This window comes from Saimiri boliviensis, chromosome 18, assembly GCF_048565385.1.
Source record: "Saimiri boliviensis isolate mSaiBol1 chromosome 18, mSaiBol1.pri, whole genome shotgun sequence".
Lineage (NCBI taxonomy): Eukaryota > Metazoa > Chordata > Mammalia > Primates > Cebidae > Saimiri > Saimiri boliviensis.
This window is the reverse complement of record NC_133466.1, coordinates 8,633,904-8,658,598: the sequence shown is the minus strand read 5'-3', so window position 1 is coordinate 8,658,598 and position 24,695 is coordinate 8,633,904. Positions and strand designations below refer to the sequence as shown.

General features: G+C 37.5%; 1 protein-coding gene across 6 annotated transcripts in view; it reads left to right on the top strand.

Moving 5' to 3' along the window:
- The window catches only part of TTC3 (tetratricopeptide repeat domain 3), a 126,999-nt gene that overhangs the window by 73,060 nt on the left and 29,244 nt on the right, over nucleotides 1-24,695 (top strand). For all 6 annotated transcript variants that reach the window (XM_039480621.2, XM_010338275.3, XM_010338274.3 and 3 more), the window contains 8 exons: nucleotides 3,430-3,681; nucleotides 6,428-6,474; nucleotides 7,504-7,560; nucleotides 8,709-8,782; nucleotides 10,415-10,579; nucleotides 16,121-17,186; nucleotides 18,136-18,201; nucleotides 23,259-23,408. In XM_039480621.2, coding sequence (XP_039336555.2) covers nucleotides 3,430-3,681; nucleotides 6,428-6,474; nucleotides 7,504-7,560; nucleotides 8,709-8,782; nucleotides 10,415-10,579; nucleotides 16,121-17,186; nucleotides 18,136-18,201; nucleotides 23,259-23,408 — 1,877 coding nt within the window. The remainder of the gene's footprint in view (nucleotides 1-3,429; nucleotides 3,682-6,427; nucleotides 6,475-7,503; nucleotides 7,561-8,708; nucleotides 8,783-10,414; nucleotides 10,580-16,120; nucleotides 17,187-18,135; nucleotides 18,202-23,258; nucleotides 23,409-24,695) is intronic.

Genomic DNA, 24,695 nt, shown 5'->3' with positions numbered 1-24,695 from the left:
AGGAAGGGGAAGTGTAGGTCTCTGAGTCATTGTCATTTTTCCATCATATAATTTATAACTTTAAATGCAGGACTATAAATTTGTATGTCCATCGATGGTAGACTGGACAAGGAAAATGTGGCACATATACACCGTGAAATACTATGCAGCCATAAAAAATGATGAGTTCATGTCCTTTGTAGGGATGTGGATGAATCTGGAAACCATCATTCTCAACAAACTGACACAAGAACAGAAAATCAAACACTGCATGTTCTCACTCATAGGCGAGTGTTGAACAATGAAAACACATGGACACAGGGAGGGGAGCATCACACACTGGGGTTTGTTGGGGGGTGGCTAGAGGGGAGGGATAGCGGAGTGGGGTGAGGAGATTGGGGAGGGATGACATGGGGAGAAATGCCAGATACAGGTGATGTGGGATGGAGACGGCAAACCACCTTGCCATGTATGTACCTATACAACAGTCCTGCACAGTCTGTACATGTACCCCAGAACCTAAAGTACAATTAAAAAAAAAAAAAAAAAAGAAGAAAGCTATTCCAGTCCCAGCTACTTGGGAGGTTGAGGCAGATGATTGTTTAAGCTCAGGAATTTGAGATCAACCTGGCAGGGTTGCAAGACCTGTCTCTAAAAAAAAATTTTTTTTAATTTTTAAAAGAACTAAATAGATGAAGGCCTTTAAGGAACAAAAAAAATTATTACACAATTTTTAGGTTATTTTATATGTAGGTTACGGTATACTTTTTCAAAAAGTATGAACAATGGAACGACCCGTCAATAAAGACATCCAGACCACCTATATTAGACTAAACTGTAAATGTGTAGATGTGTGAACACTAAGCACAGGTGCACAGCCATGAGTGAATAACACATCCTGGAGTCTGCCCTCTGCTCAGGAGCTGGGTTGAGAAGAAAAATCTGTAATTCAGACTCTTTGAAGAAAAATTTAGAGGGAAGAGTGGATGAGATTAATTGCTCAGGGTCACCTAAGGCAAATCTGTTATCTAGAAATTAAGAGAAACGTATCCTAGGGTTGGACTGAGCTATGGTAAATCAGTGTCTTATATAACTCTGTTACTCTGTTCTGACTTTACTAATTTGGCTGGGAGAAGGGAAGAGTGAGCAAGATTCCCTGCTGTCTTCCCCCAAAGCAGGCTCTTTGCCTAAGGCTATGCAGGACTGTGGAGGGCAGCTGCAGATGCAGTTGTTGTGTAATACTAGGTAAATATGCTTTGGGCACTATTTATCTTATGACTGGATAGCAACTGGCCTAGCATAACAATTTATTCAGTTGGCCGCTGTTAGGTAAGAGACTAAAGGGAGCCACAGGAAAAAGGCAGGGTCTTTTAGCAGCAGACCAGAGAAAGTGGCCTGCCAAGCCTCTGCTAGCCATCCCACCTGCCTGAATTTTTAGCAACATGGGGCTATTAGAATTTTAAGGTTTCAGAGAAAATGCTGGTCAGTTTCTGCCAGAAGAAACAAAGTAACATGGCAGCAAGCTTAGCATAGTTAGACAGCTGAACATTTCTGCTTTGAGCATAGATCCTCATGGATTTGTGGTCCTGGAAAGTTACTTTTAAGTGATAAGATTATCGCTAGTGAATATCAAGTAAGCAAATTATAAAGTTACTGCTTAATTTAACATGCTTTAGGAGATGCTCTAGAGAAGTAGGTTTGCCTGAGTTGTGCTACATGGTCAAGACTGCCAGCCACTGTTCATTCAAGTAAACATAGCACTTAAGCCTTCCAGCTGGCTGGCAGGAAAGGGTGAACATTTTTGATATAAACATGTTTATTCTGAAGATTAAAGGTATCATTTTAATAAGATATATGTATACTTTTTAAAGTAGCAATTTTTATTTAAAGTTGTGAGATGAGTTCAAGCATGTGAATTAGTAAGGCTGTTACTACAGCCCTGAAGTAAAATGCACACTTACATAAGTAAAGCAGTTTTCAATACTTGGAATTTTACTTCTCATAAAACATCTATAAGGTGGACTTATGCGCATATTTCACGTAAGAGAGATCAGTTTATATGTTCAACAAAAGATGGAGGGAGGAAAAGAGAGAGGAAGGGAGGGAGGGAGAGAGAGAAATAGCAGAGCACTAGTGAGAGAAATTTGACATTTCAATAGTGAACACTGCCTGCCTGCATTCCCGGCATTGAGTACAAGCTCTGACGTGGATAAGGAACGGGAATGTGCTATTTCTTAATTGGGCTCTTGTAAATCTACTATTGCGTGAGTGTCTTATATGGTCCCTGATTCTGGTGTTCAAAGATCCTAATTTTCCTGCAACGTGATCTCTGCAAGCTGACTCTTTAATCTGGAAGCAAGCAGCCTAGGGTAATTTCAACTGAGCAATCTCTGCTTCATTTGTTGACTTTGTCAAGTAAGGCCTTCAGAAGAAGTGACCATTTTGTATTGGAGGCATGATGGAGAAATTGGACAGAGCCCCTTTTTGCTTTTTGGTGGCTGTTCATCAGGAGTGGGGCTTCACTGTCTTCAGTAGGAGTATGTATGAGATTGCAGTCACCCTATTTTCTAATTTAGAGAGTGGAGATAAAAGCAGGCACACTGACTACCTTGAATTTTGTAGAGGAGGGTAAGGACCCACATTTTGGGGAATAAGGAGCAGTGATTGTAGGTACTGGGGAACAAGTTTACCCATTTCCTCTTTTAGATACATTTGGGAAGATTTTGCATTATTGTTGATGTTTTGTTACTATGGAATCCATATAAAAAATCAAAATCTTGCAAGTTTGTACTAATTGGAATGGAAGTCATTATGAATTAGGGAAAACATTGTTTGGGTTTTTTTTTTTTTTTTTTTTTAGAGAGAGACTCTTGCCCGGTCACCCAGGCTGGAGTGCAGTGGTGCTGTCATAGCTTACTGCAGCCTTGAACTCCTGGGCTTAAACAGTGCTCCCACCTCAGCTTCCCGAGTAGGTGGGACTACAGGCATTCACCTCCATGCCTGGCTTATTTATTTATTTATTTATTTTTGTAGAGATGGGGGTCTTGCTATGTTGTCAGGGCTGGTATTGAACTCCTGGCCTCAAGTGAGCTTCCAGCCTTGGCTTCCCAAAGTGTTGAGGTTACAGGCCTAAGCCCTCATGCCTGGCCTCATTATTATATTTTTAAAGGAATTTAATGCCATACTTTCATCTCCTAGGTCTAATAAAGGTAACTATGATAGTAGAAGGCATTGGGCCACATTATTCAAATCTAATAGATAAGAATTATTGTAATTAGCCTAACAATGTTAAATGGTGTTTCTAAAATGCATAATAACTTGAATGAATCTGTTCTCAACTATTCAGAATTTTTTGCTGAAAATATAAGCAAATTATAGTCAGTTGCTTTCAGAGATGTGAACCTGAATAATTTCCTTCCTCTTCTGATTTGAGTTTTATTTTTATTACAGGCTTAGATGCCACAGGACCTTTCTTTTCTCGTTATGGAGCATCTCTTAAACAGCTTGATTTTAGCATCATGACTTTCCTCTGGAATGAGAAATATGGTCATAAACTAGCCTCTATTGAAGGAAAGAAACTTGATTATTTCTATGAGCCAACGTCATTGAAGGAAGCCCGTTGTTTAATATGGTTGCTGGAAGAACACAGAGACAAGTTCCCAGCATTGCATAGTGCATTAGATGAGTTCTTTGATATAATGGGTATGTTGACTGAGTTTAGATTTACTTTACATTTAATCTTAAGGGGAAAAAAATCTTTGAAGGACCTACGTTATTTAAATACATAATAAATAGTGAAAATTATTATGATACAACCAGTTTATGTGGGGAAGTTAGTGATTAACAATATCAATTTTTTTTTATATATCATGAAGCTTTTTTACTTTATCAGTTATAGAGATACTCGAATGTGGGTATGTTATGCTGACAATACACAGTGTTCTTCCAGTCTTCAATATTTTGACGGCATCATGGGAAAGACTGCATGTCACATTGACAGAATCTGTTAGCAAGCAGTTTGATTTGTAGCATTTTAGAAAACATTGGCCTGCAGAAGTAGGTGATGTTTGCAGAATCTAGAATGGATAGCACGTTTTAATGGGAAGAGCCTAGAACTGGTGATCAGGAAAAGTAGTTGTGGCACAGCTTCTTCCTTAGTTTAGTTCATTAAAAACCTGTGGGCCCAGTGGTAGATGTTGAGAAGGAATTCAGAAACGCTAACACTTGTCTCTGCCCTCGAGGACCTTGTGTTCTAGAAAAGAGAGTAAGATACATGCACTAATGACAGTAACATGGTAGAAAGCTCAATAAGGGAGAGCCAGAGAAAGTGTCAAGGGCATCAGAGGAAGGACCCAATATTTCCTTTCTCCCTGGGAGAGAGGAAAGCCGTGGTGCAGGGGTAGTCTCAGATGGGCTGTGAACGTGAAAGTAGAATTAGAAAGCTGGGTATTAGGGCTTATTTGGAATTGGGGTGCCTGTTTAGGTAATGGCATGGAGTCCAGCGTGGACTAACTAGCTAGCTAGCAGCTAATTCCTTCCCTTTTCTTATATCTTAATTTCCGCATTAAAATGAGATGATTTGGAGCCAGTGACCTGTGTAGTCCTGTTTTACTTAAAAATTCTAATATTCCTAATTCTAAATTAATAATAATTTATTACCTTTCATACTACATGAACATGTTATGATCATCCCCAAATCCCTCATAATCAGAAGTCTCCTTTATGTATTGTTAGGAGTTAGACTTTTAAATGTCATTCTGTTTGTTTTAAAGGGTACATTAAAAGATCTGGCTTTGTATGATCGTGTCACAGATGATAAACTTCCAGTGCAGCATAAGGAAGCAGAAACCTTACTTTTGACAACAAAAGTTCTTAGAAAAGAGCACACTCAAATACAGATGGCTTTGTCTTTCCAGAATACTGCTTCATGACTGACGGTGACATGCTACTTGATAGCCTGAGTTTATTGCCATCAGTTTGCTGCTGATGGTAATAAAAGCTGTCCTGGGACTGAACTTACAAAACCTGATCCATATTTGGATCACAAAACAAGACAACTAAAAAGGACGCAATTCCCTCTCAACGGACACCTGTTCTTTAACTTGTGTTCCCTACATAAAATACACAGCACTTCCGGCTGCCACTGTTTCTCTGTTTCTAGTCATGACGTCAGAGGCCATTAACCAAATTGTTGGCAATCCCAATGTATTCTCAAGTCCAGTAGCCTTCTGCCTTCATCCCAGACATTTTCAGTTTTATCTCTTTATTTAAAAGAATGGTTATATTTCTTAAAACTTTTCAAAATACACTGATCTTGTAGATGGACAGCATCACCACTGCAGTAATAATTGAGAGCCCCGACTTTTCCCCTCACCTCTGTCATGCATGATTCCCTAGGGTATTTCTATGAGACAGCCAAAGGGCCCCTGAAAGCAGTATGATTGAACCCACCTGTCACATCCTGAGACCTGTTCTTCCTCAGTTTCTCTCAGTCACTAACATTGTATATCTAGTGTTTAAGCAGGAAGCCCTGTAATTAGTCTCAATTCTTTCTTTTCTGTATTAATAGTATAACTTCTTTGTCATCCGTCCAAATGAGCTTTGTCTTTGATCTGTCCTTTCCTGTCCATCCCACTTCCCAAGGCCAGGACCTTGGTTGTCTTTCCATAGTTAGACCATTACGGTAGTAGCCTCCAAACTGGTCTCCATTCCTCTAGACCCTCCCACTCTTTATCTTCCTCTTATGTTAGTGACTCTTGTAGAACATCTGTCTGATTCTGTTAACTATTCGATTTGGGAAACATTAGTTTTACTTCCAAATTAAGTTCACATCGTCTGTCTGGGGTCTGGGTTCATCCTCTCTCTCTAAGCACACACCCCGCTTCTGACTGTGCCCAAAGCTGCCCTGTGCCTTCCTGCCTCCTGTTTGCTCGTCTGGTTCCCCGAGCCATGCCGGATCCCTTTGCTCATTCATTTCAAGAGTAACTTAAATGTCCCTTTCTCCTCAGAGTCCCCCTTGTTTCGCCCATGGGCCTCCCGTGCAGACGGCAGACTTGAGTCCTCTGTGAGCTTTGTTGCCTTGTGTTGCGTGTGGTACTTAGCACACTGGGTTACAGGTGTTTGTCTGTCTCTCTTTCTGACAGTAGAACAGGAGTTCACCGATAGCAGGGACTGTTTTGTGCGTCTCATCTGTATTCCCAGTAGATGGCACCGAGAAGGCACTCAAACTCTGCTGAATCGGGTTGAAGTTTTATGGTCTTTGTAGTTGGTTTCCCATTTAGTCAGAGCTTTTGCCCTTGGTTTCTAAACTACACTTGTGTCAAAGCCAAGTAAGGAATAGAGCATGGTAGATGCCAGTACTATCAGGAGTAGTTTTAAAGGCTTTGGTGTATTGTATGGAAATGTAAATATTTAGTTCCCTCACGAAACCATCTGTATATTCCTACAGACAGCCGCTGTACTGTGTTAAGGAAACAAGACAGTGGTGAAGCACCGGTAAGTTACTCAGTCGTTCTAATTTGTGTTAAACCAAGGACTAGAGGGGGACCCAGGCCATTGTTTATTGACATCACAGGCAGTATTCAAGAACCACATTAAAAGGACATTCAGTAGTGTGTACTGTTTCATTAGAAAGTCATTGCTGGTCTTCCTCCTGGAATTGGAGCAATAATCAGCAAACTCTGAGGCTTAAATTAGACAATTTCCATAAAGTTTCAGAGCTGGTAAACATTAACATTCTAATTAAGGAAGAGTTCTTCATCTCCTGGCATAAAAATGAAAAGTTATCTTTAATAATTAAAGTTTTAATGTTTTGCTGTAGAAGGAAGACAAAGGGACTTCGTTTCGAGTGTCTCTTAATTGAATTTAAGTTCAAACAGTTCCAGTGTTGTCTTCCTCAGTGGTTTGCAGTTGCCTTTTATTCTTTTTTCAGAAATTCTTCAGTTTTAGGAAAGTGATTAAATAGAGAAAAGCATAGCATTGTGGCAGTTTTCAAAGAGAAAGATACCTGTTTACTTATTATCAGGAGCAAATTAGCTATCTATATGAACTTTTGTCTTAATCTGCTCCATCAAAATACTGCCAGGCTAAGCAGGGAAACACAGCTGACATATTCTGCAAGGAGCTGACGGCGTCTTCATTCACTGTTTGTGCCCCAGTGTCTGGCAGGTGCAGAATGTCTAGTTTGGCTTAGTAAACGAAACATATTAATAATACGATTATAGCGTATGACTGGAATTACTTAAAAGTCTGGTTAATTACTTAAAATAACATTCCAACCCTGTGGAAAACAAGAATGTTGGAACAATTTAATTTTAGTTATAACATTAGGTATTATTAAATTTTTGCTTATTTTCTATTATAAATCATAGTACTTGGGCTGATACACTGTAGTGTTATTTTTGTTAAACATTTTATATACATTTAACTTATGACTAGTCTATGAAAACCAATATGGTTTCTTTATGTTGAGCTTCATAATGCTGTTATTTGAGTGTTCACTGATTTATTCCCCTCATTTTTCAGTTTAGTTCTACCAAGGTGAAAAACAAAGGCAAGAAAAAGAAGCCAAAGGATTCAAAGGTATGGAGTATTTTCTGTATTAATTTTTGTCTAAATTCTCCAAAATAGTTAGTTGGACATATAAATTAGAATTAACTAATTCTTGGGATGTTTTGAAATTTTTTTTTTTTTTTTTTTTTTTTGTTTTGAAATATTTTATAGAGAATGACTTTCAAGCCGTTAAAGATGTTTTGGCAGTCTTCTACATATTGAAGAAATTCCAGGTTCTTTTTATATAATAGGAGTCTTGAGACTTGTATTCTTTGTTGTCCTTTTTATTTTTTAGCTATTTCTGAGTAAAAAAAAAAATTGTCATAATGTCCCCCAAAATAAATAAGTCTCATAAATGATAACTTATTTAAACTAAAAGTGATCAATACTAATCTTGATAGAATCCCTTTCTTCCTCTCACCGAAGGTTCTCCTGCAAGCCCATGAGATAAGTAGGGTATTTTTATTTTTATTTTTCGGATAGGATCTCCTTCTGTCACCCAGGCTAGAGAATGGTGGTGCAGTGACGGTTCACAGCAGCCTCAAATTCCCAGGCACAAGTGATCCTCCCACCTCAACCTCCCGAATAGCTAGGATTACAGGTGCATACCACCATACCCACCTAATTTTTTGTATTTTTTGTAGAGATGCGGTTTTGCTATATTGCCCAGGCTGGTCTAGAACTCCTGTGCTAAAGCGATCTGCCCACCTTGGCCTTAGAGGCGTGAGCCACTGTGCCAGAGTAGGGCATAATTTTTAAATCTCATGGTGGGTTCTTCATGGCTCTTGTGTATGTGGGGAGCAAAAAGAGGGAAGGGGTGTGAGAGAGTGGCAAGTCTTGAAAGGATGAGAACAGCTGAGGAGTTCCAATGTAACTTTTATTTTTATCTTTGACTATATGTATTTAGTTTAGATAAAATGGGAGTTTAAACTGAGTGACATTTAAAGTTTTTTTTTGGAGCATTGGAAACTACTCTAAATGTTAATTTGAGCTTATTTTTGGCTGTTGAAACGTTTATTACTATGTGTTCCTGTTTATAAGAAAATTTGGATAGATCTTATATATTAGCAGTTTGTATGTATGCTTATATAAGCATTCATCAATTTTAATTTTTTTTTTTTTTTTACTTTAATGCAATTTTAAGGTAGAAAATCATTGTCATTTTTCTTTTAAACCAGCCTATGTTAGTTGGGTCTGGAACAACTTCAGTAACTTCAAATAATGAGATCATCACTTCGAGCGAAGACCATAAGTAAGTATAATTTTGAAGTTTTTGCCTCATTTTAACTTAAATTTCTTTACTTAATAAATTGTGTTAGTTTAATGTATATAAACTTGTGTTTTATTTCCATAACTTCCTTTCTAAAGCTGTGCATCTGACAACCTGATGTAATTCTGTCTTGATTAAATTTACATAAATGGCCAGTAGGCATTAAGAATTCATTCAAACTGTGTTAAAGTCACAAGACTGGTGACATTCATTCACTAAGTCCATATTCAGAACTTACCTTGTGCAAGGCTCTGTGGGAAAATCCTAGAAAAATGTCTAGAGATTTTTTTTTGAAAATAGTCAATGAAGAGAATGTCCTGTTAATAGTGCATTTTTGCTGTAATAGAGAGGAAGCTGTTTTGGGAGCTGTGTATGATATGGTTTCACCTTATATATTAGTGATTTTCATTGCCATTTGGATGTTGAAACAGTTTTCAAGAAACAAATATTTAAGGAATAAAACTAGTAAGTAGCAGTAACTGTTTTATAACATATTCCTTTATGAACCAAAAATGGGTTTTTTTTTTCACATTTCTTAAAGGAGCTGTCAGAACTGTTAAAAATTTACATAGTCATTTTCATGGATTCCTTAAGTAGGGTGATTGTTTTAAGTTAAAATCATAGTCTGTCTGAGTCAGTTTTGGCTGCTATAACAATATACCATAAACTGGGAGGCTTACAAACAGAAATTTATTTCTCATGGTTCTGGAGGCTGGGAAGTCCAAGATCAAGCTACTGACTGATTCAGTGTGTGGTGAGGGCCTGCTTTCTGGTTCATAGATGGTGCCTTCTAGCTGTGTTTTCTCATGCTGGAAGGACAAGGCAACTTTCTGGAGCCTCATTTATAAGGGCACTAATCCCATTCATGGGACAGAACCTAATTACCTCCCAAAGAATCCACATCCTAACACCATCTCATTGGTGATTAGGCTTCAACATAGAGTTTTGCAAGAACACAAACGCTCAGAACATAACATAGCCTTTACTGAGATTAACTCTTACATATCAGGCATTGTTTTAGGGGGTTTACGTATATAAACTCATTTAATGCACTGATCCTGCCTACGAGGTACAGAAAAGGAAACACTGAGGCATAGTACAGAGCAACTTGCCCAAGAACACAAAGCTTATAAATAGCAGAGCTGCAGCCTGGTCTTAGAGCTCACACTCAAACTACTACATAATTTTAGATTGCTAACTTCTTATATTTAAAAACACTTTTTTTAGTACCATTTACCAGTCTCAGTCTCACTTTAACTTAATAGCAGTTATAATAAAATCTTTATTTGTCTTTCAATCATTTAACAAGTTAAAATGAATGCAACATTTTAAAAAAATATGGAGTTTTAAGAATTTTGCTCTTGGAGCAAGACTAATTAATTGAAAGTGATTACTTAGAATGTCGGATATGATACTGCTTGACTATAACTGTGGAAGGGTAACTTTTCTACACTTAAGTTTTCCGGTGATGTGTGTGTATATATATATATATATATATATATATATATATATATATTGCCATTATTGTGTTTATTTCAGTTAAACATTCTTCTGGCTAAATAATAAAAGATTTATCATTCACAAAATTGGGTGTTTTTTGTTGTTATTTACCAGCAATCGAAATTCAGATTCTGCAGGCCCATTTGCAGTGCCTGACCATCTTCGACAAGACGTAGAAGAATTTGAAGCTCTCTATGACCAACACAGTAATGAATATGTTGTCCGCAATAAGAAGCTTTGGGACATTAACCCAAAACAAAAATGTTCGACTCTATATGAGTAAGTGGGTTGAAATTTTTACAACCATTGTTTTAAACTGAGGCTGCTAATTGAAGATCAGAAGTTGTTTAATTTGTGCTGTTTTTAGAGATTTTGCTACATATAACCCAGAGTTAATGGAGGATTTATTTTATTTTTTTGAGACAAGAGTCATGCCATGTCACCCAAGCTGGAGTGCAGTGATACAATCTCTGCTCACTACAACTCCGGCCTCCCGGGTTCAGGTGATTCTCATGCCTCAGCTTCCGGAATAGCTGGAATCACAGGCTTGCACTACCACACCTGGCTTATTTTTGTATTTTTAGTAGAGAAGGGGTTTTGCCATGTTGGCCAGGCTGGTCTCAAACTCCTGGCCTTAAGTGATCTGTCTACCTTGGCATTCCAAAGTGGTGAGATTATAGGTATGAGCCACCACATCCAGCCCTGAAGATTTTTAATCATTAAATTTAGAGTCCTAATGATTATTGATTTTGTCAGTTTGAGCTACTAAGTCAATATTGAGTGAGGTGGCTAAAACAATCAAGTAAAAAAATTCAGGAAAATCTCAGAAATAGCTTAACATTTTGAGCTTTGCATTATTAAATAGTGTATGAAGACCTCCTTTTAAGAAAAGAATCGAGGCTAAGCTCTGTAATATAATATTAATTTAAAAGCAAACTCTTCTCCTGTAAGTCCTGTCGGTACCATATCCACCATATGGTCCTTCCTTCTGTATTCCTCCATTGCATCATTCCTGTTTAGTTTTGTGCTCTTAGATCCTTCTTCATGGTTTTTTTTTAGAGTTGAAATGCTGAGCAAATCATATTTCCAGAGAACTCCTGGATGACAGTGTGGAAACAACTGGAAAATTATACTGTTATTTCTTAAAATATGCTAGAATTTGCTTCAGGCATCCAGAAGTAAAGCTGAAGTGTTTAGTTTTCAGTAGCTTATCTCTTAAAGAATTTGTTGTCATTATAAGTGGGAAGAAATTAAACAACTTTATGAGAATAAAAACTGATTTGTTTGTATTTTAAGATGGAATTTATTTCTTATAATAGTAGAAAACCAAGAAGTTACAGGAAATTACATTTTAAAGCATAATTCTTTGAATTTTCAAAAGTAAAAATATGATAGCATAAGATGGAAGATTTGTTTTATTGGCCAATGGATGAAAGAGAAAAATGAAACTAAACGTTGGTATCTGAAGAGAGTGTAGAGTAGAAAGATACTAACTGTGGATCAAGGAGTCAAGAATGCTGGGATAACTGCTACAAATTAACTTTCTGTTGACTTTAGTATTTCATCTTAAAATAGAGAACCAGACAAATTTATTTTTAAAGGCCCCTTCTAGTTATACTACTTAGGATTTAGATAGTTGAAGCAAATTATTCTGCATTTAGTTTTTCCTAACGCCACTTTACTGGTACTAGTCAGTCAGGATATATTAACCACACATGGTTAAGTACTGCTGCAAATTCCAGAAAACGTGGAATGTGTAGTCCTGTTGTGCAGCCTGCAGCATCACAGGAGAGTAAGATGATCATTGAAAGAATTATAGTATATAGCAAATAAAAATGACATTCAGAAATAAGAATTATGATCATGTACAAAATGGTGATTTTTCAAAGAGGTACTTCCAGAGTAGGAGGATGGGAGTGCTTTTCAAATGTTTTTCCCTATCCTTTCCCCTGTGCTGACAGTGACATTCTGAAATTTTAGTGACTAGCATTCTGAAAGTTCATTTATGACTGTTTAAGACACAAATGGTCATCATCAAAGTTTGAAGATGTTATATATTCACATAGAAACATATACATATATACATAGCAGCTTTTAATATCTCTGGTGTAATTGGCTTTATTTATTTGCTTCTGTTATGTACAGTGTGACCAGTTTTTTGCCTCTAGTTCTTTTTTTTTTTTTTTTTTTTTTTTTTTGAGACAGTTTCTGCTCTTTCCAGGCTAGAGTGCAGTGGTATGATCACAACTTACTCAGTGGTCCTCTTGCCTCAGCCTTCAGGGTAGCTGGAACTACAGGCATGCACCAGCACACCTGGCTAATTTTAAAAATTTTGTAGAGATGAAGTATCTCTGTGTTGCCCAGGCTGGTCTTGAACTCCTGGGCTTCAGCAATCCTCCTGCCTTGGCCTCTTGAAGTGCTGGGACTACAGGTTTGAGCCACCGTGCCTTGTATGCTTCTGATTCTTAAGTACAGGAATACCAGCCTTACTGGCATCTGAGACTTTGAAGGGGCCAATTAATGGGAAGGGAGATAAATTTCATAACCCAGCCTAAACTAAAATGGTCATGTAAGCCCCATCATTTCACTTGTGTTTAGCATCTTTTGTTACAGCCTTAGCTTCTTTTCTGTCTACTAAACAGATATATCAGCATTAGTTCAGTTTGTTGGTGGAATGATTTTACCCCAGTAAAACACTAGATTATGAAGAAATATTTGTACTATTTTGGATCCGATGTTTATCTTATTGAGCTTACTTTTCAAGGCCTAGAGAAGTCTAAATGTAAAGTTTACTTTGTGTTGCATTTCAAATAACAGTAACTGTAAATATGTAATTCACAGTACAGTTTAGTACCATTTCTGTTTGGACTAGGGACCCTTGTTGAGTTAAATATTGCTCTGCCTGAATGTATGAAAAATATGTTGCTCTGTAGCCAGCGGGGAAATGTAGAGGCTCTAAGTCCTTGATAAATATTTTTTTCTGATTGTAAAAGTAGTAATACAAATTTTTATGGAATTTTCTAAAAACTCTAAAGGAAAATAATTTAAATTCTGAATAATTGTACCACCCAGATACAACCACAGTTAACTTTTGGTACATATTCTTTCAGACATAAAATGTATATGTGTAAAACATTTTTTAAAGTTTCCAGCTGTGATTTTACTTACATACTCAATCTTCATTTGCCTTTTTCACCTAAAAACGCATGGTGCTTTTTCATATCCTTTAATATTCTTCAGGAACATAACATTCACTGTTTGCCTTCATCAGCCTTTGTGTCGCTAATCCCCCCTGTGGCTTTCACTCCATTGCTAAGTTACTAAGACTAGTTTCCTTTCATGTGATCTCTGTTCTTTAGTTACCATAGTTCACATTCATGTGTTTTAATCCAGTTAGAAAAGCTTTATTTTTCAATGATGCTCTTTAATATTCATTATGGAGAGCAAAACTATACAGTCCAGCAGATGCTTTAATTTTTTTTTTTTTTTTTTTTGAGACGGAGTTTCACTCTTGTTACCCAGGCTGGAGTGCAGTGGCGCTATCTCGGCTCACCGCAACCTCCGCCTCCTGGGTTCAGGCAATTCTCCTGCCTCGCTTTAATTTTTTTAAAAAGGGTAAATGTGAGCCAGGCGTGGTGGCTCAGACCTGTGATCCCAGCACTTTGGAAAGCCAAGATGGGTAGATCACAAGGTCAGGAGATCAAGACCGTCCTGGCCAACATGGTGAAACCCTGTTCCTACTAATAATATAAAAGTTAGCTGAGTGTGGTGTTGTGCACCTGTAATCCCAGCTACTCAGGAGGCTGAAGTGGGAGAATCACTTGAACCCAAGATTTGGAGATTGCAATAAGCTGAGATCATGCCACTGCACTCCAGCCTGACGACAAATCAAGACTCCGTCTCCAGGGGAAGAAAAAAAAAGATAAATGTGCATATGCCATTCATCAGTTATTCTGCTGTTGCTTCTGGCAGTTTAACAGTGACTGGGAAGGGGTGTCCCTTTAAACAAATGGTGGGAGCCAAGGTTATTTATACCAGTCAGCCAAAATACTCAACAAAGATGACTGTTCTAAGACCACAATGCTTTATTTCTTTTTAACCTTACTCTCCCTGAGCCCCTTCTGCTTTTAGAGATTTCTCTATGAAAAAGGAAGTTGGATGGTTATCTTAGGCCATATTTTACCTCACCTTACAAAACAGCATGTATGTAGAGAAGTTTCAATTGTAGAGATTATTCAGAGAGAAAAATATTCATCATAAAACACATTGAAAGAGATTTTTGGATGACTTTTAAGTATGTAGGGCAGGAGTACAGACAAAAGTGGCATTTGGTTTTTATCAGGTATTACTTCCAATAGAGGTTATTTTATTTTATTTTATTTTGAGACGGAGTCTTACTCTGTCGCTTGGCTGGAGCACAGTGATGCAGTCTCAGCTCGCTGCAACCTCTGCCTCCTGGGTTCAAGCAATTCTTCGGCCTCAACCTCCTGAGTAGCTGGGACTACAGGCGCGTGCCAAACGCCCAACTAATTTTTGTATTTTTAGTAGAGATGGGGTTTCACCATGTTGGCCAGGATGGTCTCGATCTCTTGACCTCGCGATCCACCTGCCTCGGCCTCCCAAAGTGCTGGGATTACAGGTGTGAGCAAATAGAGGTTATTTTATTTATTTATTTATTTATTTTGAGACGGAGTTTCGCTCTTGTTACCCAGGCTGGAGTGCAATGGCGTGATCTCGGCTCACCGCAACCTCCGCCTCCTGGGTTCAGGCAATTCTCCTGCCTCAGCCTCCTGAGTAGCTGGGATTACAGGCGCGCGCCACCATACCCAGCTGATTTTTTGTATTTTTAGTAGAGGCGAGGTTTCACCATGTTGACCAGGATGGTCTTGATCTCCTGACCTCATGACCCACCCGCCTCGGCCTCCCAAAGTGCTGGGATTACAGGCTTGAGCCACTGCGCCCGGCTAGAGGTTATTTTTAACTGTCTCACGCAATTATCTGCAGCAGCATCTGCACATAAAGTGATTTTCTCTTGCCTCAAAGAAGTGCTGCCTTTACTTTCCTTATAAATAAATTATCCTCCTTGTTAACATTAATTTACTAAGAAAGCTACTTTGGAGGCTTTTTGTTCTTGAAAAACCCGTGTTAGTGGTGCCTGTTGTGGCTTTCATGCTACTCGTTATGCCATTGTTAAAGAGTGAATACAGAATTTATTTGAGCCTGATTCCTTGAGCTTGATGCAAGAATGGGAAAATAGCTAGACTCAGAAGGGAAATGAAAAAACCTGGTTCAGAGCTGGAGTCAGACTAAGGGCCCATTACTGTGGATCTGGATCTTGAACTATCTTGGTTTATTGATCAGACATAATTAATTTCACTCCCTGTGAATCACTGAATATTTCTAAACAAAAAATTTAATAGACTTACTATTTACAAATTTGAATAGGATTTGCTTTTGAGATTTGATTTTCTCTTTTTATTTAAAATTCTTATCATTGGCATTGTTATTTTTTCTGAATAAATTTACTTTTTTGTTGTTGTTTTTAGAATAAATTATGTAATTACATAGTTGAAAGTTATAACTTTTTGATTCCCTCTTGCTTTTCCCCCAAAAAAGTTTTAAATGATCATTTTCTAGGAGGTAGACAAAATTTTCTTTATAGTATCATTGATTGCAGTTAACCTTATGTTTGTTATATTTGTTCTTGGGGAAAAGTGAAACAATGTTTTGCTTTGGGAGAATACAAGTTTTTTTTTTTTTTAATAAGTATATTCAAGAAATTCCTTATAGTAACTCATGTATATGTAAATTTTTTCCAAGTTACTTCTCTCAGTTGTTGGAGGAACATGGTCCCTTGGACATGAGTAACAAGATGTTCTCTGAAGAATATGAGTTTTTCCCAGAAGAAACTCGACAGATACTAGAAAAAGCAGGAGGCTTAAAATCTTTCCTCTTGGGATGTCCTCGTTTTGTGGTGATCGACAACTGTATTGCATTGAAGAAAGTTGCGTTACGGCTCAAGAAAAAAAGAAAGAAGAAAAACATTAAAACAAAAGTAGAAGAAATTTCAAAAACAGGAGAGTATTTACGAGTTAGACTACCACTGAATCCAGCTGCTAGGGAATTTAAACCAGATGTAAAATCTAAACCAGTGTCCGATACAGCTTCAGCAACAGCTTCTGAGGCTGTGAAACCCAAACCTGTGTCTGCAAATTCTCCCAAACCAGCTTGTGAAGATGTGAAGCCCAAACCGGTATCCAATAATTCTTCTAGACAAGTTTCTGAGGATGGGAAACCCAAAGGGGTCTCTTCTAATTCTCCCAAACCAGTCTCTGAGGATGCAAATTACAAGCGACTCTCCTCTAATTCTCCCAAACCGCTTCTTGAGGATATGAAACCAACTTATTGGGCACAATCCCATTTGGTCACAGGATACTGTACGTATCTTCCTTTCCAGGGATTTGACATCACCCAGACACCGCCAGCATACATAAACGTGTTACCAGGTTTGCCCCAGTACACCAGCATATATACACCCTTGGCCAGCCTTCCTCCTGAATATCCGCTGCCAAGATCAATACCAGTGGTGCCGTCTTTTGTAGCCAATGACAGAGCAGATAAAAATGCTGCTGCCTATTTTGAGGGTCATCATTTGAATGCTGAGAATGCTGCTCGTCACCAGATTGCCTCCGAAACACAGATCCTTGACGCCTCTTCGGGAATATCTGTAAAGTCACAGTGCAGCACAGGTGATGCTGATACAGTCCTGAGTGAGTCTAACAGAAATGATGGGCACTGTGGCAATTCTAACAACAAATTTGAAGTCCTTCCAGAAAACACCAGCACAGTAACAAATATTCCACACATGCAGATGGTTGCCATACAGGTGAGACTTAAATAGAAAAGTCTTCTTAATACTGAAGTTAAATTTTTCTTCTCATTTTTCATTGCCATTGTATTTACAAAAATCCTTAAAGTTGATTGACTTTATAATGGTTACTGAAGCTTTTGCCTGAAAACATTTTTAAAATATGAACTATTCTATGAGGCGTGACACGTAATCCTCTTAGAAAGAAGTTTAGGGTCAGTAATACCCGTCTTTGCTACTGAAATTCTACACACATTGAGAAATAAGACAGCAGGTGGAGCCAAAACGTCATCCTAAGAATTAACAAAGGTGCCAGAGGAGGAGGTGGCTGTTTCTGTCGGAAAGTTCCGGTGCTAGCTGGTAGTGTAGCCTGCATCACAGCACCTTACCTGCCAGTTACAGGAGGCCCACCCGGAGGCCTTCCAGCATGGGGTGCCTGCCCCATAAGACTTACTGCATGGAGGAGGAAGGGAAAATGTGCTGGCCGCTCCTCAGAGAAGGAAAAAAGGAAGACCCTGGCCTACACATGCCCAGCGTCTCCTGTCAAAGCAGGGGAGGAATGAGAATGTTAAAAAGAGACAGCCAGATAGAGGGAAACAAGAGGGATGTGTATGAACGAGTTCCTTCCTAACAAGCAGGAGACTAACTCAGGATTCCTCTGTAGTTGCCTTTATAGGGTATGAATTCATTAAATCCTTATTGAGTTTCCCCACTCCTCGTTATGTTTTCTGTTTTCTAGGAAGCTTTGAAAAAAATATGTTAAGAGCAATGGATCAAAATCATTTACAGTTACGCTAACTCTAAATAATTTTCTAATATACATGTTTACAGAAACATGGAACATGATCTAAATGGGGAAAAAAAACTTTAAAAAATTGTGTGTTTTTAAAGTGTTACTACATGATGGGTTTATTTTACTAGAGCAGTTGAGACAAACTGAATTTTAATTTTTTGTTTTGCCCCACAGGTATCCTGGAACATAGCACACAAAGAAGTCAATACTGAGCCATATAACCCTTTTGAGGAACATCAAGTGAGTCAAAATTATCTTGAACTGTTTAAAGGTTTAGTTTTCGTTAATTTATCTAGATGGAATGATGAACTAGAACTATTTTGGAGCCAGCTTAATCCACACAAAGTTATCATGGAATAAGCGTGAGAACATAACACAAAAATGATTTTTATTGTTGAAATTTGAGAAGGGAAGGAAAAGGCAAGTTTTTTTCCAGCATATTTATTTTAAAGTATAATAGCTTTATTGTTTTGTTTCATTTATTATTTAAAAATTTTTTTATTACTTTAATTTTATCTTAATTATTTTTTTGAGATAGTCTCACTGTTGCCCAGGGTGGCCCGCTTTATTGTTCTAACTGGTATAATGAGCATGTAATAATTTATAAGGAAGCTTATTCATGTGAATAATACAGAAAAATATTCTAAAGACCGTTTCTACTATAATGATGATTCAATTAGAAAACCTACCAATATAATTTACTTTGTTACTATATATCATAAGAGAAAAGTTGTCTTATCAACTCAAAGTTGCTGAAAGGGTATTGGATAAAATTCAGGCCACTGTCTTGACCAAAACTAGTAAGAAAATGGGAATTGATGAATATTTCTCAACATGCTAATATTTTAACCCAAAAGCCATCATCTTGCTTAATGGTGAAGCGTTACAGAGGCTAAGTCTGTGTACCAGAAAAATCCAAAGTGATCAACTGAAAACCTGTACTAAAATGTAAGAGAATTCAAAAAGGTAATTGGATGTACCTTTTTATATACAAGCAGTTACCTGTTAGAAAGTGTATTGAAAGAAAATATTTTCAATACCAAGAGATAAAAGAATTAAATATATGTAAAGAAAATTTTAAAATACTACAGAGAGACACATAAAAGCCTTAAATGAAAAGATATTTCACGTACTTGGATAAGAACATCTATTATGATGACGAGATTGGTTCTCCCTAAAGCTTTTTAAAATTTAACACAACTCCAGTGTATACATAAACAGGGCAAATTAGTTATGTATTGCTATATATATATAACAAACAATTTCAAAACCTAGTGGCTTAAGACAGTAAACATTTCACAATTGTGAAATTTCACAATTTCTCTAGGTCAGGAATTCAGAAGCAGTTTAGCTGAATGGTTCTTGAGATTCTCATAGGATTAGCTAAGATGTTGACGAGGGCTCAGTCATCTGCAGGAGTAACTGGAGCCAGAGGTTCTGCTCCCAAGATGGCTCACTTACATGGCTGGCAAATGGGTGTTGGCCCGTTGGCAGGAAGCTTCAGTTCCTTGCCTTGTGGACCTCCACGTGGTTCTGCTTGACCTCATGGGGCTGGCTTTTTCCAGAGAGTGTGATCCCAGAAGTTTCAATGCTTTATGAAGTCACAAATCATCACTTCTGCTGCATTCTCTTGGTCACATAGACCAACCCACCAACCCTGACACATGGTAAGAGAGGTCTGTACAAGGCCGTGAATACCAAGAGGCTTGGTTACTGCACAGGGTTAATTTGAAACTAGACAGGTTGATTCTAAACTTCATATGTAAAAATGAATATCAAGAATGGATATGGAAGAGAAACTCTAAGGAAGGGAGTTATACAACTAAATATCAAAACACAATATAAATCTATATTACCTCATACATAGACTATTAATAAGAGAGTGCCTAGCCAAAATGGCGAAACCCCATCTCTACTAAAAATACAAAAATTAGCCTGTAATCCCAGCCACCTGGGAGACTGAGGCAGGAGAATTGCTTGAACCCGGGAGGTGAAGGTTGTAGTGAGCCAAGATCTCACCACTGCACTCCAGCCTGGGCGACAGAGTGAGACTTCATCTCAGTCAATCAATCAGTCAATAAAGATGGTAAATTATCAGTGAGCAAAAAATAGATTATTAAATACATAGGAGAAATGGATTGCCATCTAGAAAAAATCAATTTTAGTCCCTACCTCATTTCTTATACCAAAATAAGTTCCAGGGAGATCAAAGATTTTAGCATAAAAAAATGGACCTATAAAAGTATCCAGGAAAAAATGGGAATTTTCTTTCTTTTTTTTTTGAGTCAGAATCTCACTCTGTTGCCCAGGCTGGAGTGCAGTGGTGCGATCTCAGCTCACTAGAACCTCCGCCTCCTGAGTTCAAGTGATTCTCCTGTCTCAGCCTCCTGAGTAGCTGGGACTACAGGCACACACCACCATGCCCAGCGAATTTTTTTATTTTTTAGTAGAGATGGGGTTTCATCATTGGCCAGGCTGGTCGCAAACTCATAACCTCATGATCTGCATGCCTCAGCCTCCCAGAGCACTGGGATTACAGGCATGAGCCACTGTGCCCAGCTGGGAAAAATCTTTTATAAGATCAGTAAAAGGGGACGCATGGGAAAGAAAGTGTGTTTATATACATACATGCATGTAATGTGTATATCCTGTATGCATAGCATATATGTAAAAACAAATGCATACGCATACACATGTCAAAACACAGATGACAAGGAAAATTATGTGCAGCATGAGACAGAACTAATTTCCTTTACATACAAAGTTTCTATAAATCAGTAAGGAAAAGATGAACCACCTGTCACAAAGATGAGAAGGTATGTGAATAGAATTCACAATGAAAGAAATTATTTTTAAACATATAAAAAGATGCCCACCCCACTTGAAATAAGAAAAGCATTCATTCACATTTTGAAAGATAGTGAAGCTGAAATTTCTTGGAAGGCAGTTAGGAATCGATCTGTACTCATATGTGTAGAGAGACCAGTGAGCCAAGGGTATTTGTAGTTTGTTTTGTCTGAATTTGTATCAGCAGAAAATTGAATACAGTCTAAACCTCCATCAATAGTAGACTAATTAAATTATAATATAGCTATAAAATGAAATATGCTGTCATTTAAAAAGCAGTTCTATAGTTAGATACGGAATGATTGACAAGACCAATGTCTAGTTAAGTAGATAGGTCAGACCTTTGTGTTTCCTGCTGCTATGTGTACAAATAGCCTTTAGTTTTTGCTAATTATAAACATAGAGTCCTTAAATATTTTAGATGAACCAAAAATTATGAAAGAGAAATTGAAAATCATCTACCTTCCCATGACCCATGTTAATATTTTGATGTGTAGCCTTTCAGGCTGTTTGAATGTTTATATATAATTAAACAATAGTTTTTTAAAGATGGGATCACAGCATATATCTTGTATTTGAAGTTTTCAGCCTTCAATTAATATATTGTAGACTTGTTTCCATATCAGTAAATAGTATTTATAGCATCATTTTAAATGGATATTTGGTTTTCCATTTTATTAATGTGTGATAATTTATTTGACCAATTTCTTATTGTTGAACATTTAAATTATGTTAGTTTTTTATGCTTACAAACAGTGCTATAGTGAACATTTTTGCCTGTTTAGTCTTGTTGAAGTCTTAGGCTGTACTTAGCTTTAAACCAGATAGGTTCTGTTATTTAATGAGTCAGTGCTTTTGACCCTCAAATAAATGCTTTTATCAGTGATGGGACCATTCACAAATGCGTTCTTAAATTAGCTCTTAGTTTTAGGACCTTGATGCTAGTATAGTTGACTGCTGGCTTCTTAACTAGTGAGACTTGCATTTGAATCCCAGCATTGCTACTTTTTCCTGGGACTTTGAGAGGTTGCCTCATCTGGTTTTCTGATCTATTAAAGGCAAAAATAATGTATTTCTTACAGAAGTATGGTGAAGTTTAAATGTAATAACAGAGGCAGCGTCTAGCTTCCTGCCTGACTCTTTTGGTGATTTGGGACATAAAAATTCATTCATGATAGCAAGTTACTATTCACTGTGATCCTTTTGCTGAATCAAGAATTAAAATAGAAGTAATTAAGGTCTTAAACTATAAAGTATTGCTCCTGGATGATAGTAAGGTTGACTGCTTAATTAATTTATTTAAACATGGACTCTATAGCGCTAAACTTTCAGTTTGGGCAGACAAAGTGGCATGGTCCACAGCAAACTGGCATGGATGGTCAATCTGACCATAATTCACAGTTCTCTAACTGATCTTCGTAGAGATTCAAATACTTGATTTCCTGCTTTTTTATACTTGAAAGATGCTAAGGTATTGGGGGAAGGTACAGGAGATGTCATAGGTGGATCAGGTTTGTGCCTGGGGTAGATTTCCAAAGCCTGGCTTTGGGTTTTGTTTTTGTTTTTGATTTGAGACAGAGTCTCGTCCTGTCGCCCAGGCTGGAGTGCAATGGTGCAATCTCGGCTCACTGCAATTTTTTGTTGTTAAGCTGGTGCAAGAAACATAACTGACGGTCAGGCACAGCGGCTCATGCCTGTAATCCCAGCACTTTGGGAGGCTGAGGTGGGCGGATCATAGGGTCAGGAGTTCGAGACCAGCCTGGGCAACATAGTGAAACCTCATCTCTACTGAAAATACAAAAATTACCCAGGTGTGGTAGTGTGCACCTGTAGTCCTAGCTACTCTGTAGGCTGAAGTAGGAGAATCGCTTGTATCTGGGAGGTAGAAGTTGCAGTAAGCCAAGACCGTACCATTGCACTCCAGCCTGGGCCACAGCAAGACTCCATCTCAAAAAAAAAAAAAACAAAAGGAAACATAATTGACAATAATTCATTTATAATATTTTAATTTGTCTTTTGAAATAACCAGCAACTATTTATTTGAAACACTTAAAGCCAAAGTTAATATATTCTGTTTATAACTAAAATATGTGTAATATGTGCAAGCTTTTTAAACCTAATAAATAATCTTTGGTGTTAATTGTGGAGAGTGACATTTTAATCAAACTGTTGATCTAATACTGAACCCTTCTAAAACAAATATTCAGAACTAATTATAGTATAGATTGGAGAATTTATGAATTCCAGTAATATGAATGATTGTGTTTATCAAAGAGCTGGTTTTGCTAACCAGCATTTAGGGGTTTTTAATTCCTGAGTTATTGTGACATTTCCCTTGTAAATTTTCATCTGCCTTTTACTCTTCTTTATTTTAAGAAACAGTAAAGAACAATATCATAAGTAGGCATTTTAAATGATTTTTAATAGATTGTTTTGCAATTCACTTTTAGGGAGAAATTTCACGGATTGAAAAGGAGTACCAAGTATTACAAGAGCAGCTTAAAGAAGCATATGAAAATTATGAGCAGATAAAACTTAAGGGCTTAGAAGAGACCAGGGACCTGGAAGAAAAGTTGAAAAGGAACTTAGAAGAAAACAAGGTAATCCTATCTGAAACTTGTCTTTAATTGCATGCAGCATAATTAGGAGAATATGAGTGTAACTGTGCTTGTGCAGCCTCAGCTGAACTTCTGCATTGTTGGCTAAACAAAAGATTCTTTCTCAGAATTGCCTGCTTCAGATTTCTGTGTGACATAGTGAAGTGGTTTTTTCTTGCTGTGCTTTAGAACCTCTGCAAATTGCCTTATGAGAAAGGGGCTGTAAATCTGGGTTTTTGTTTAGCTGTAGTTCAGTTTGCTTGGTTAAGTAAAACTCTATTTTATGAGCTCCGAGGTAAATTCTTGTTTATATTGAGAGGCAACATAGCAATAGAGCTTCAGAATGAGAGCCCTGGAGACAGACTGGCTGGGTTTAGATCTAGGCTTGGTTCTATACTAGTTCTACTCTTGGGCAATTTACTTACCTTCTCTGTGCATTAATTCCTTACTTGGAAAATTTGAGTAATAATAGCTTACATTTTGTATGGTTAGATTAATACTTATAAAGTACTTAAAACTGCCTTGTTAGTAAGGACTCAGTAGGTATTGGCTGCCACTGCTTTTATCTTCATCTTTATCTTACTCCTAAAGAAGTGTAAGAATAACACATGGAGCCTTAGACAAACTAGAACTGTAAAGTCAGCCAGAGTATCTTGTTGAGATCTGCCGACCTTGAATTGTTAGTCAAGATTGATCATCAAATACATGGTTAGTAGAGGGGTAGCAATTAGTGGCAAAGCCAAACTGAATTAGTGAGGAAATGGAATCATAGATGTGAGGAAATCACGGTGCATTTATTTTTCAAAGTTACCATCATCTGTTTAGAAAGGTAACAAAAGGATACTAATTCATTTAAGAAAGGAGGAGTTTGTTCCAGAAGTCTGGATCAATAGCTGGGGTAACATATTAAATAGAAGAAAATTAGCTTAGTGGGACCTTAATCAGGAAACCTGTTTACTAAGATTTTAGTAGAAATCTTAGGTTCAGTTTGTAAAGGTAACTGTCATAACATTTCCCCAAGAGCTGTTACTCAAGATGGGACTGGGGAGATTCTAAGGACAAGAAGAATTAGATAGAACCAGAGACTTTCTACTCAGTTTCCTGACTGGGAAAAGGAAAAAAGAACAAAAAGCGAAACTCTGCATCGCCTAGAGACACACGGAACACGAGTTTCTGTAAGCTCCCCGGGGGTTTAATAAAACAATAATTTTATAAACCTTACATTGCCTCAGGAAACTTCGGTTTAATAAATCCATGTGGGAATGCCTGTGGCTGCTTGTTTGAGTGACG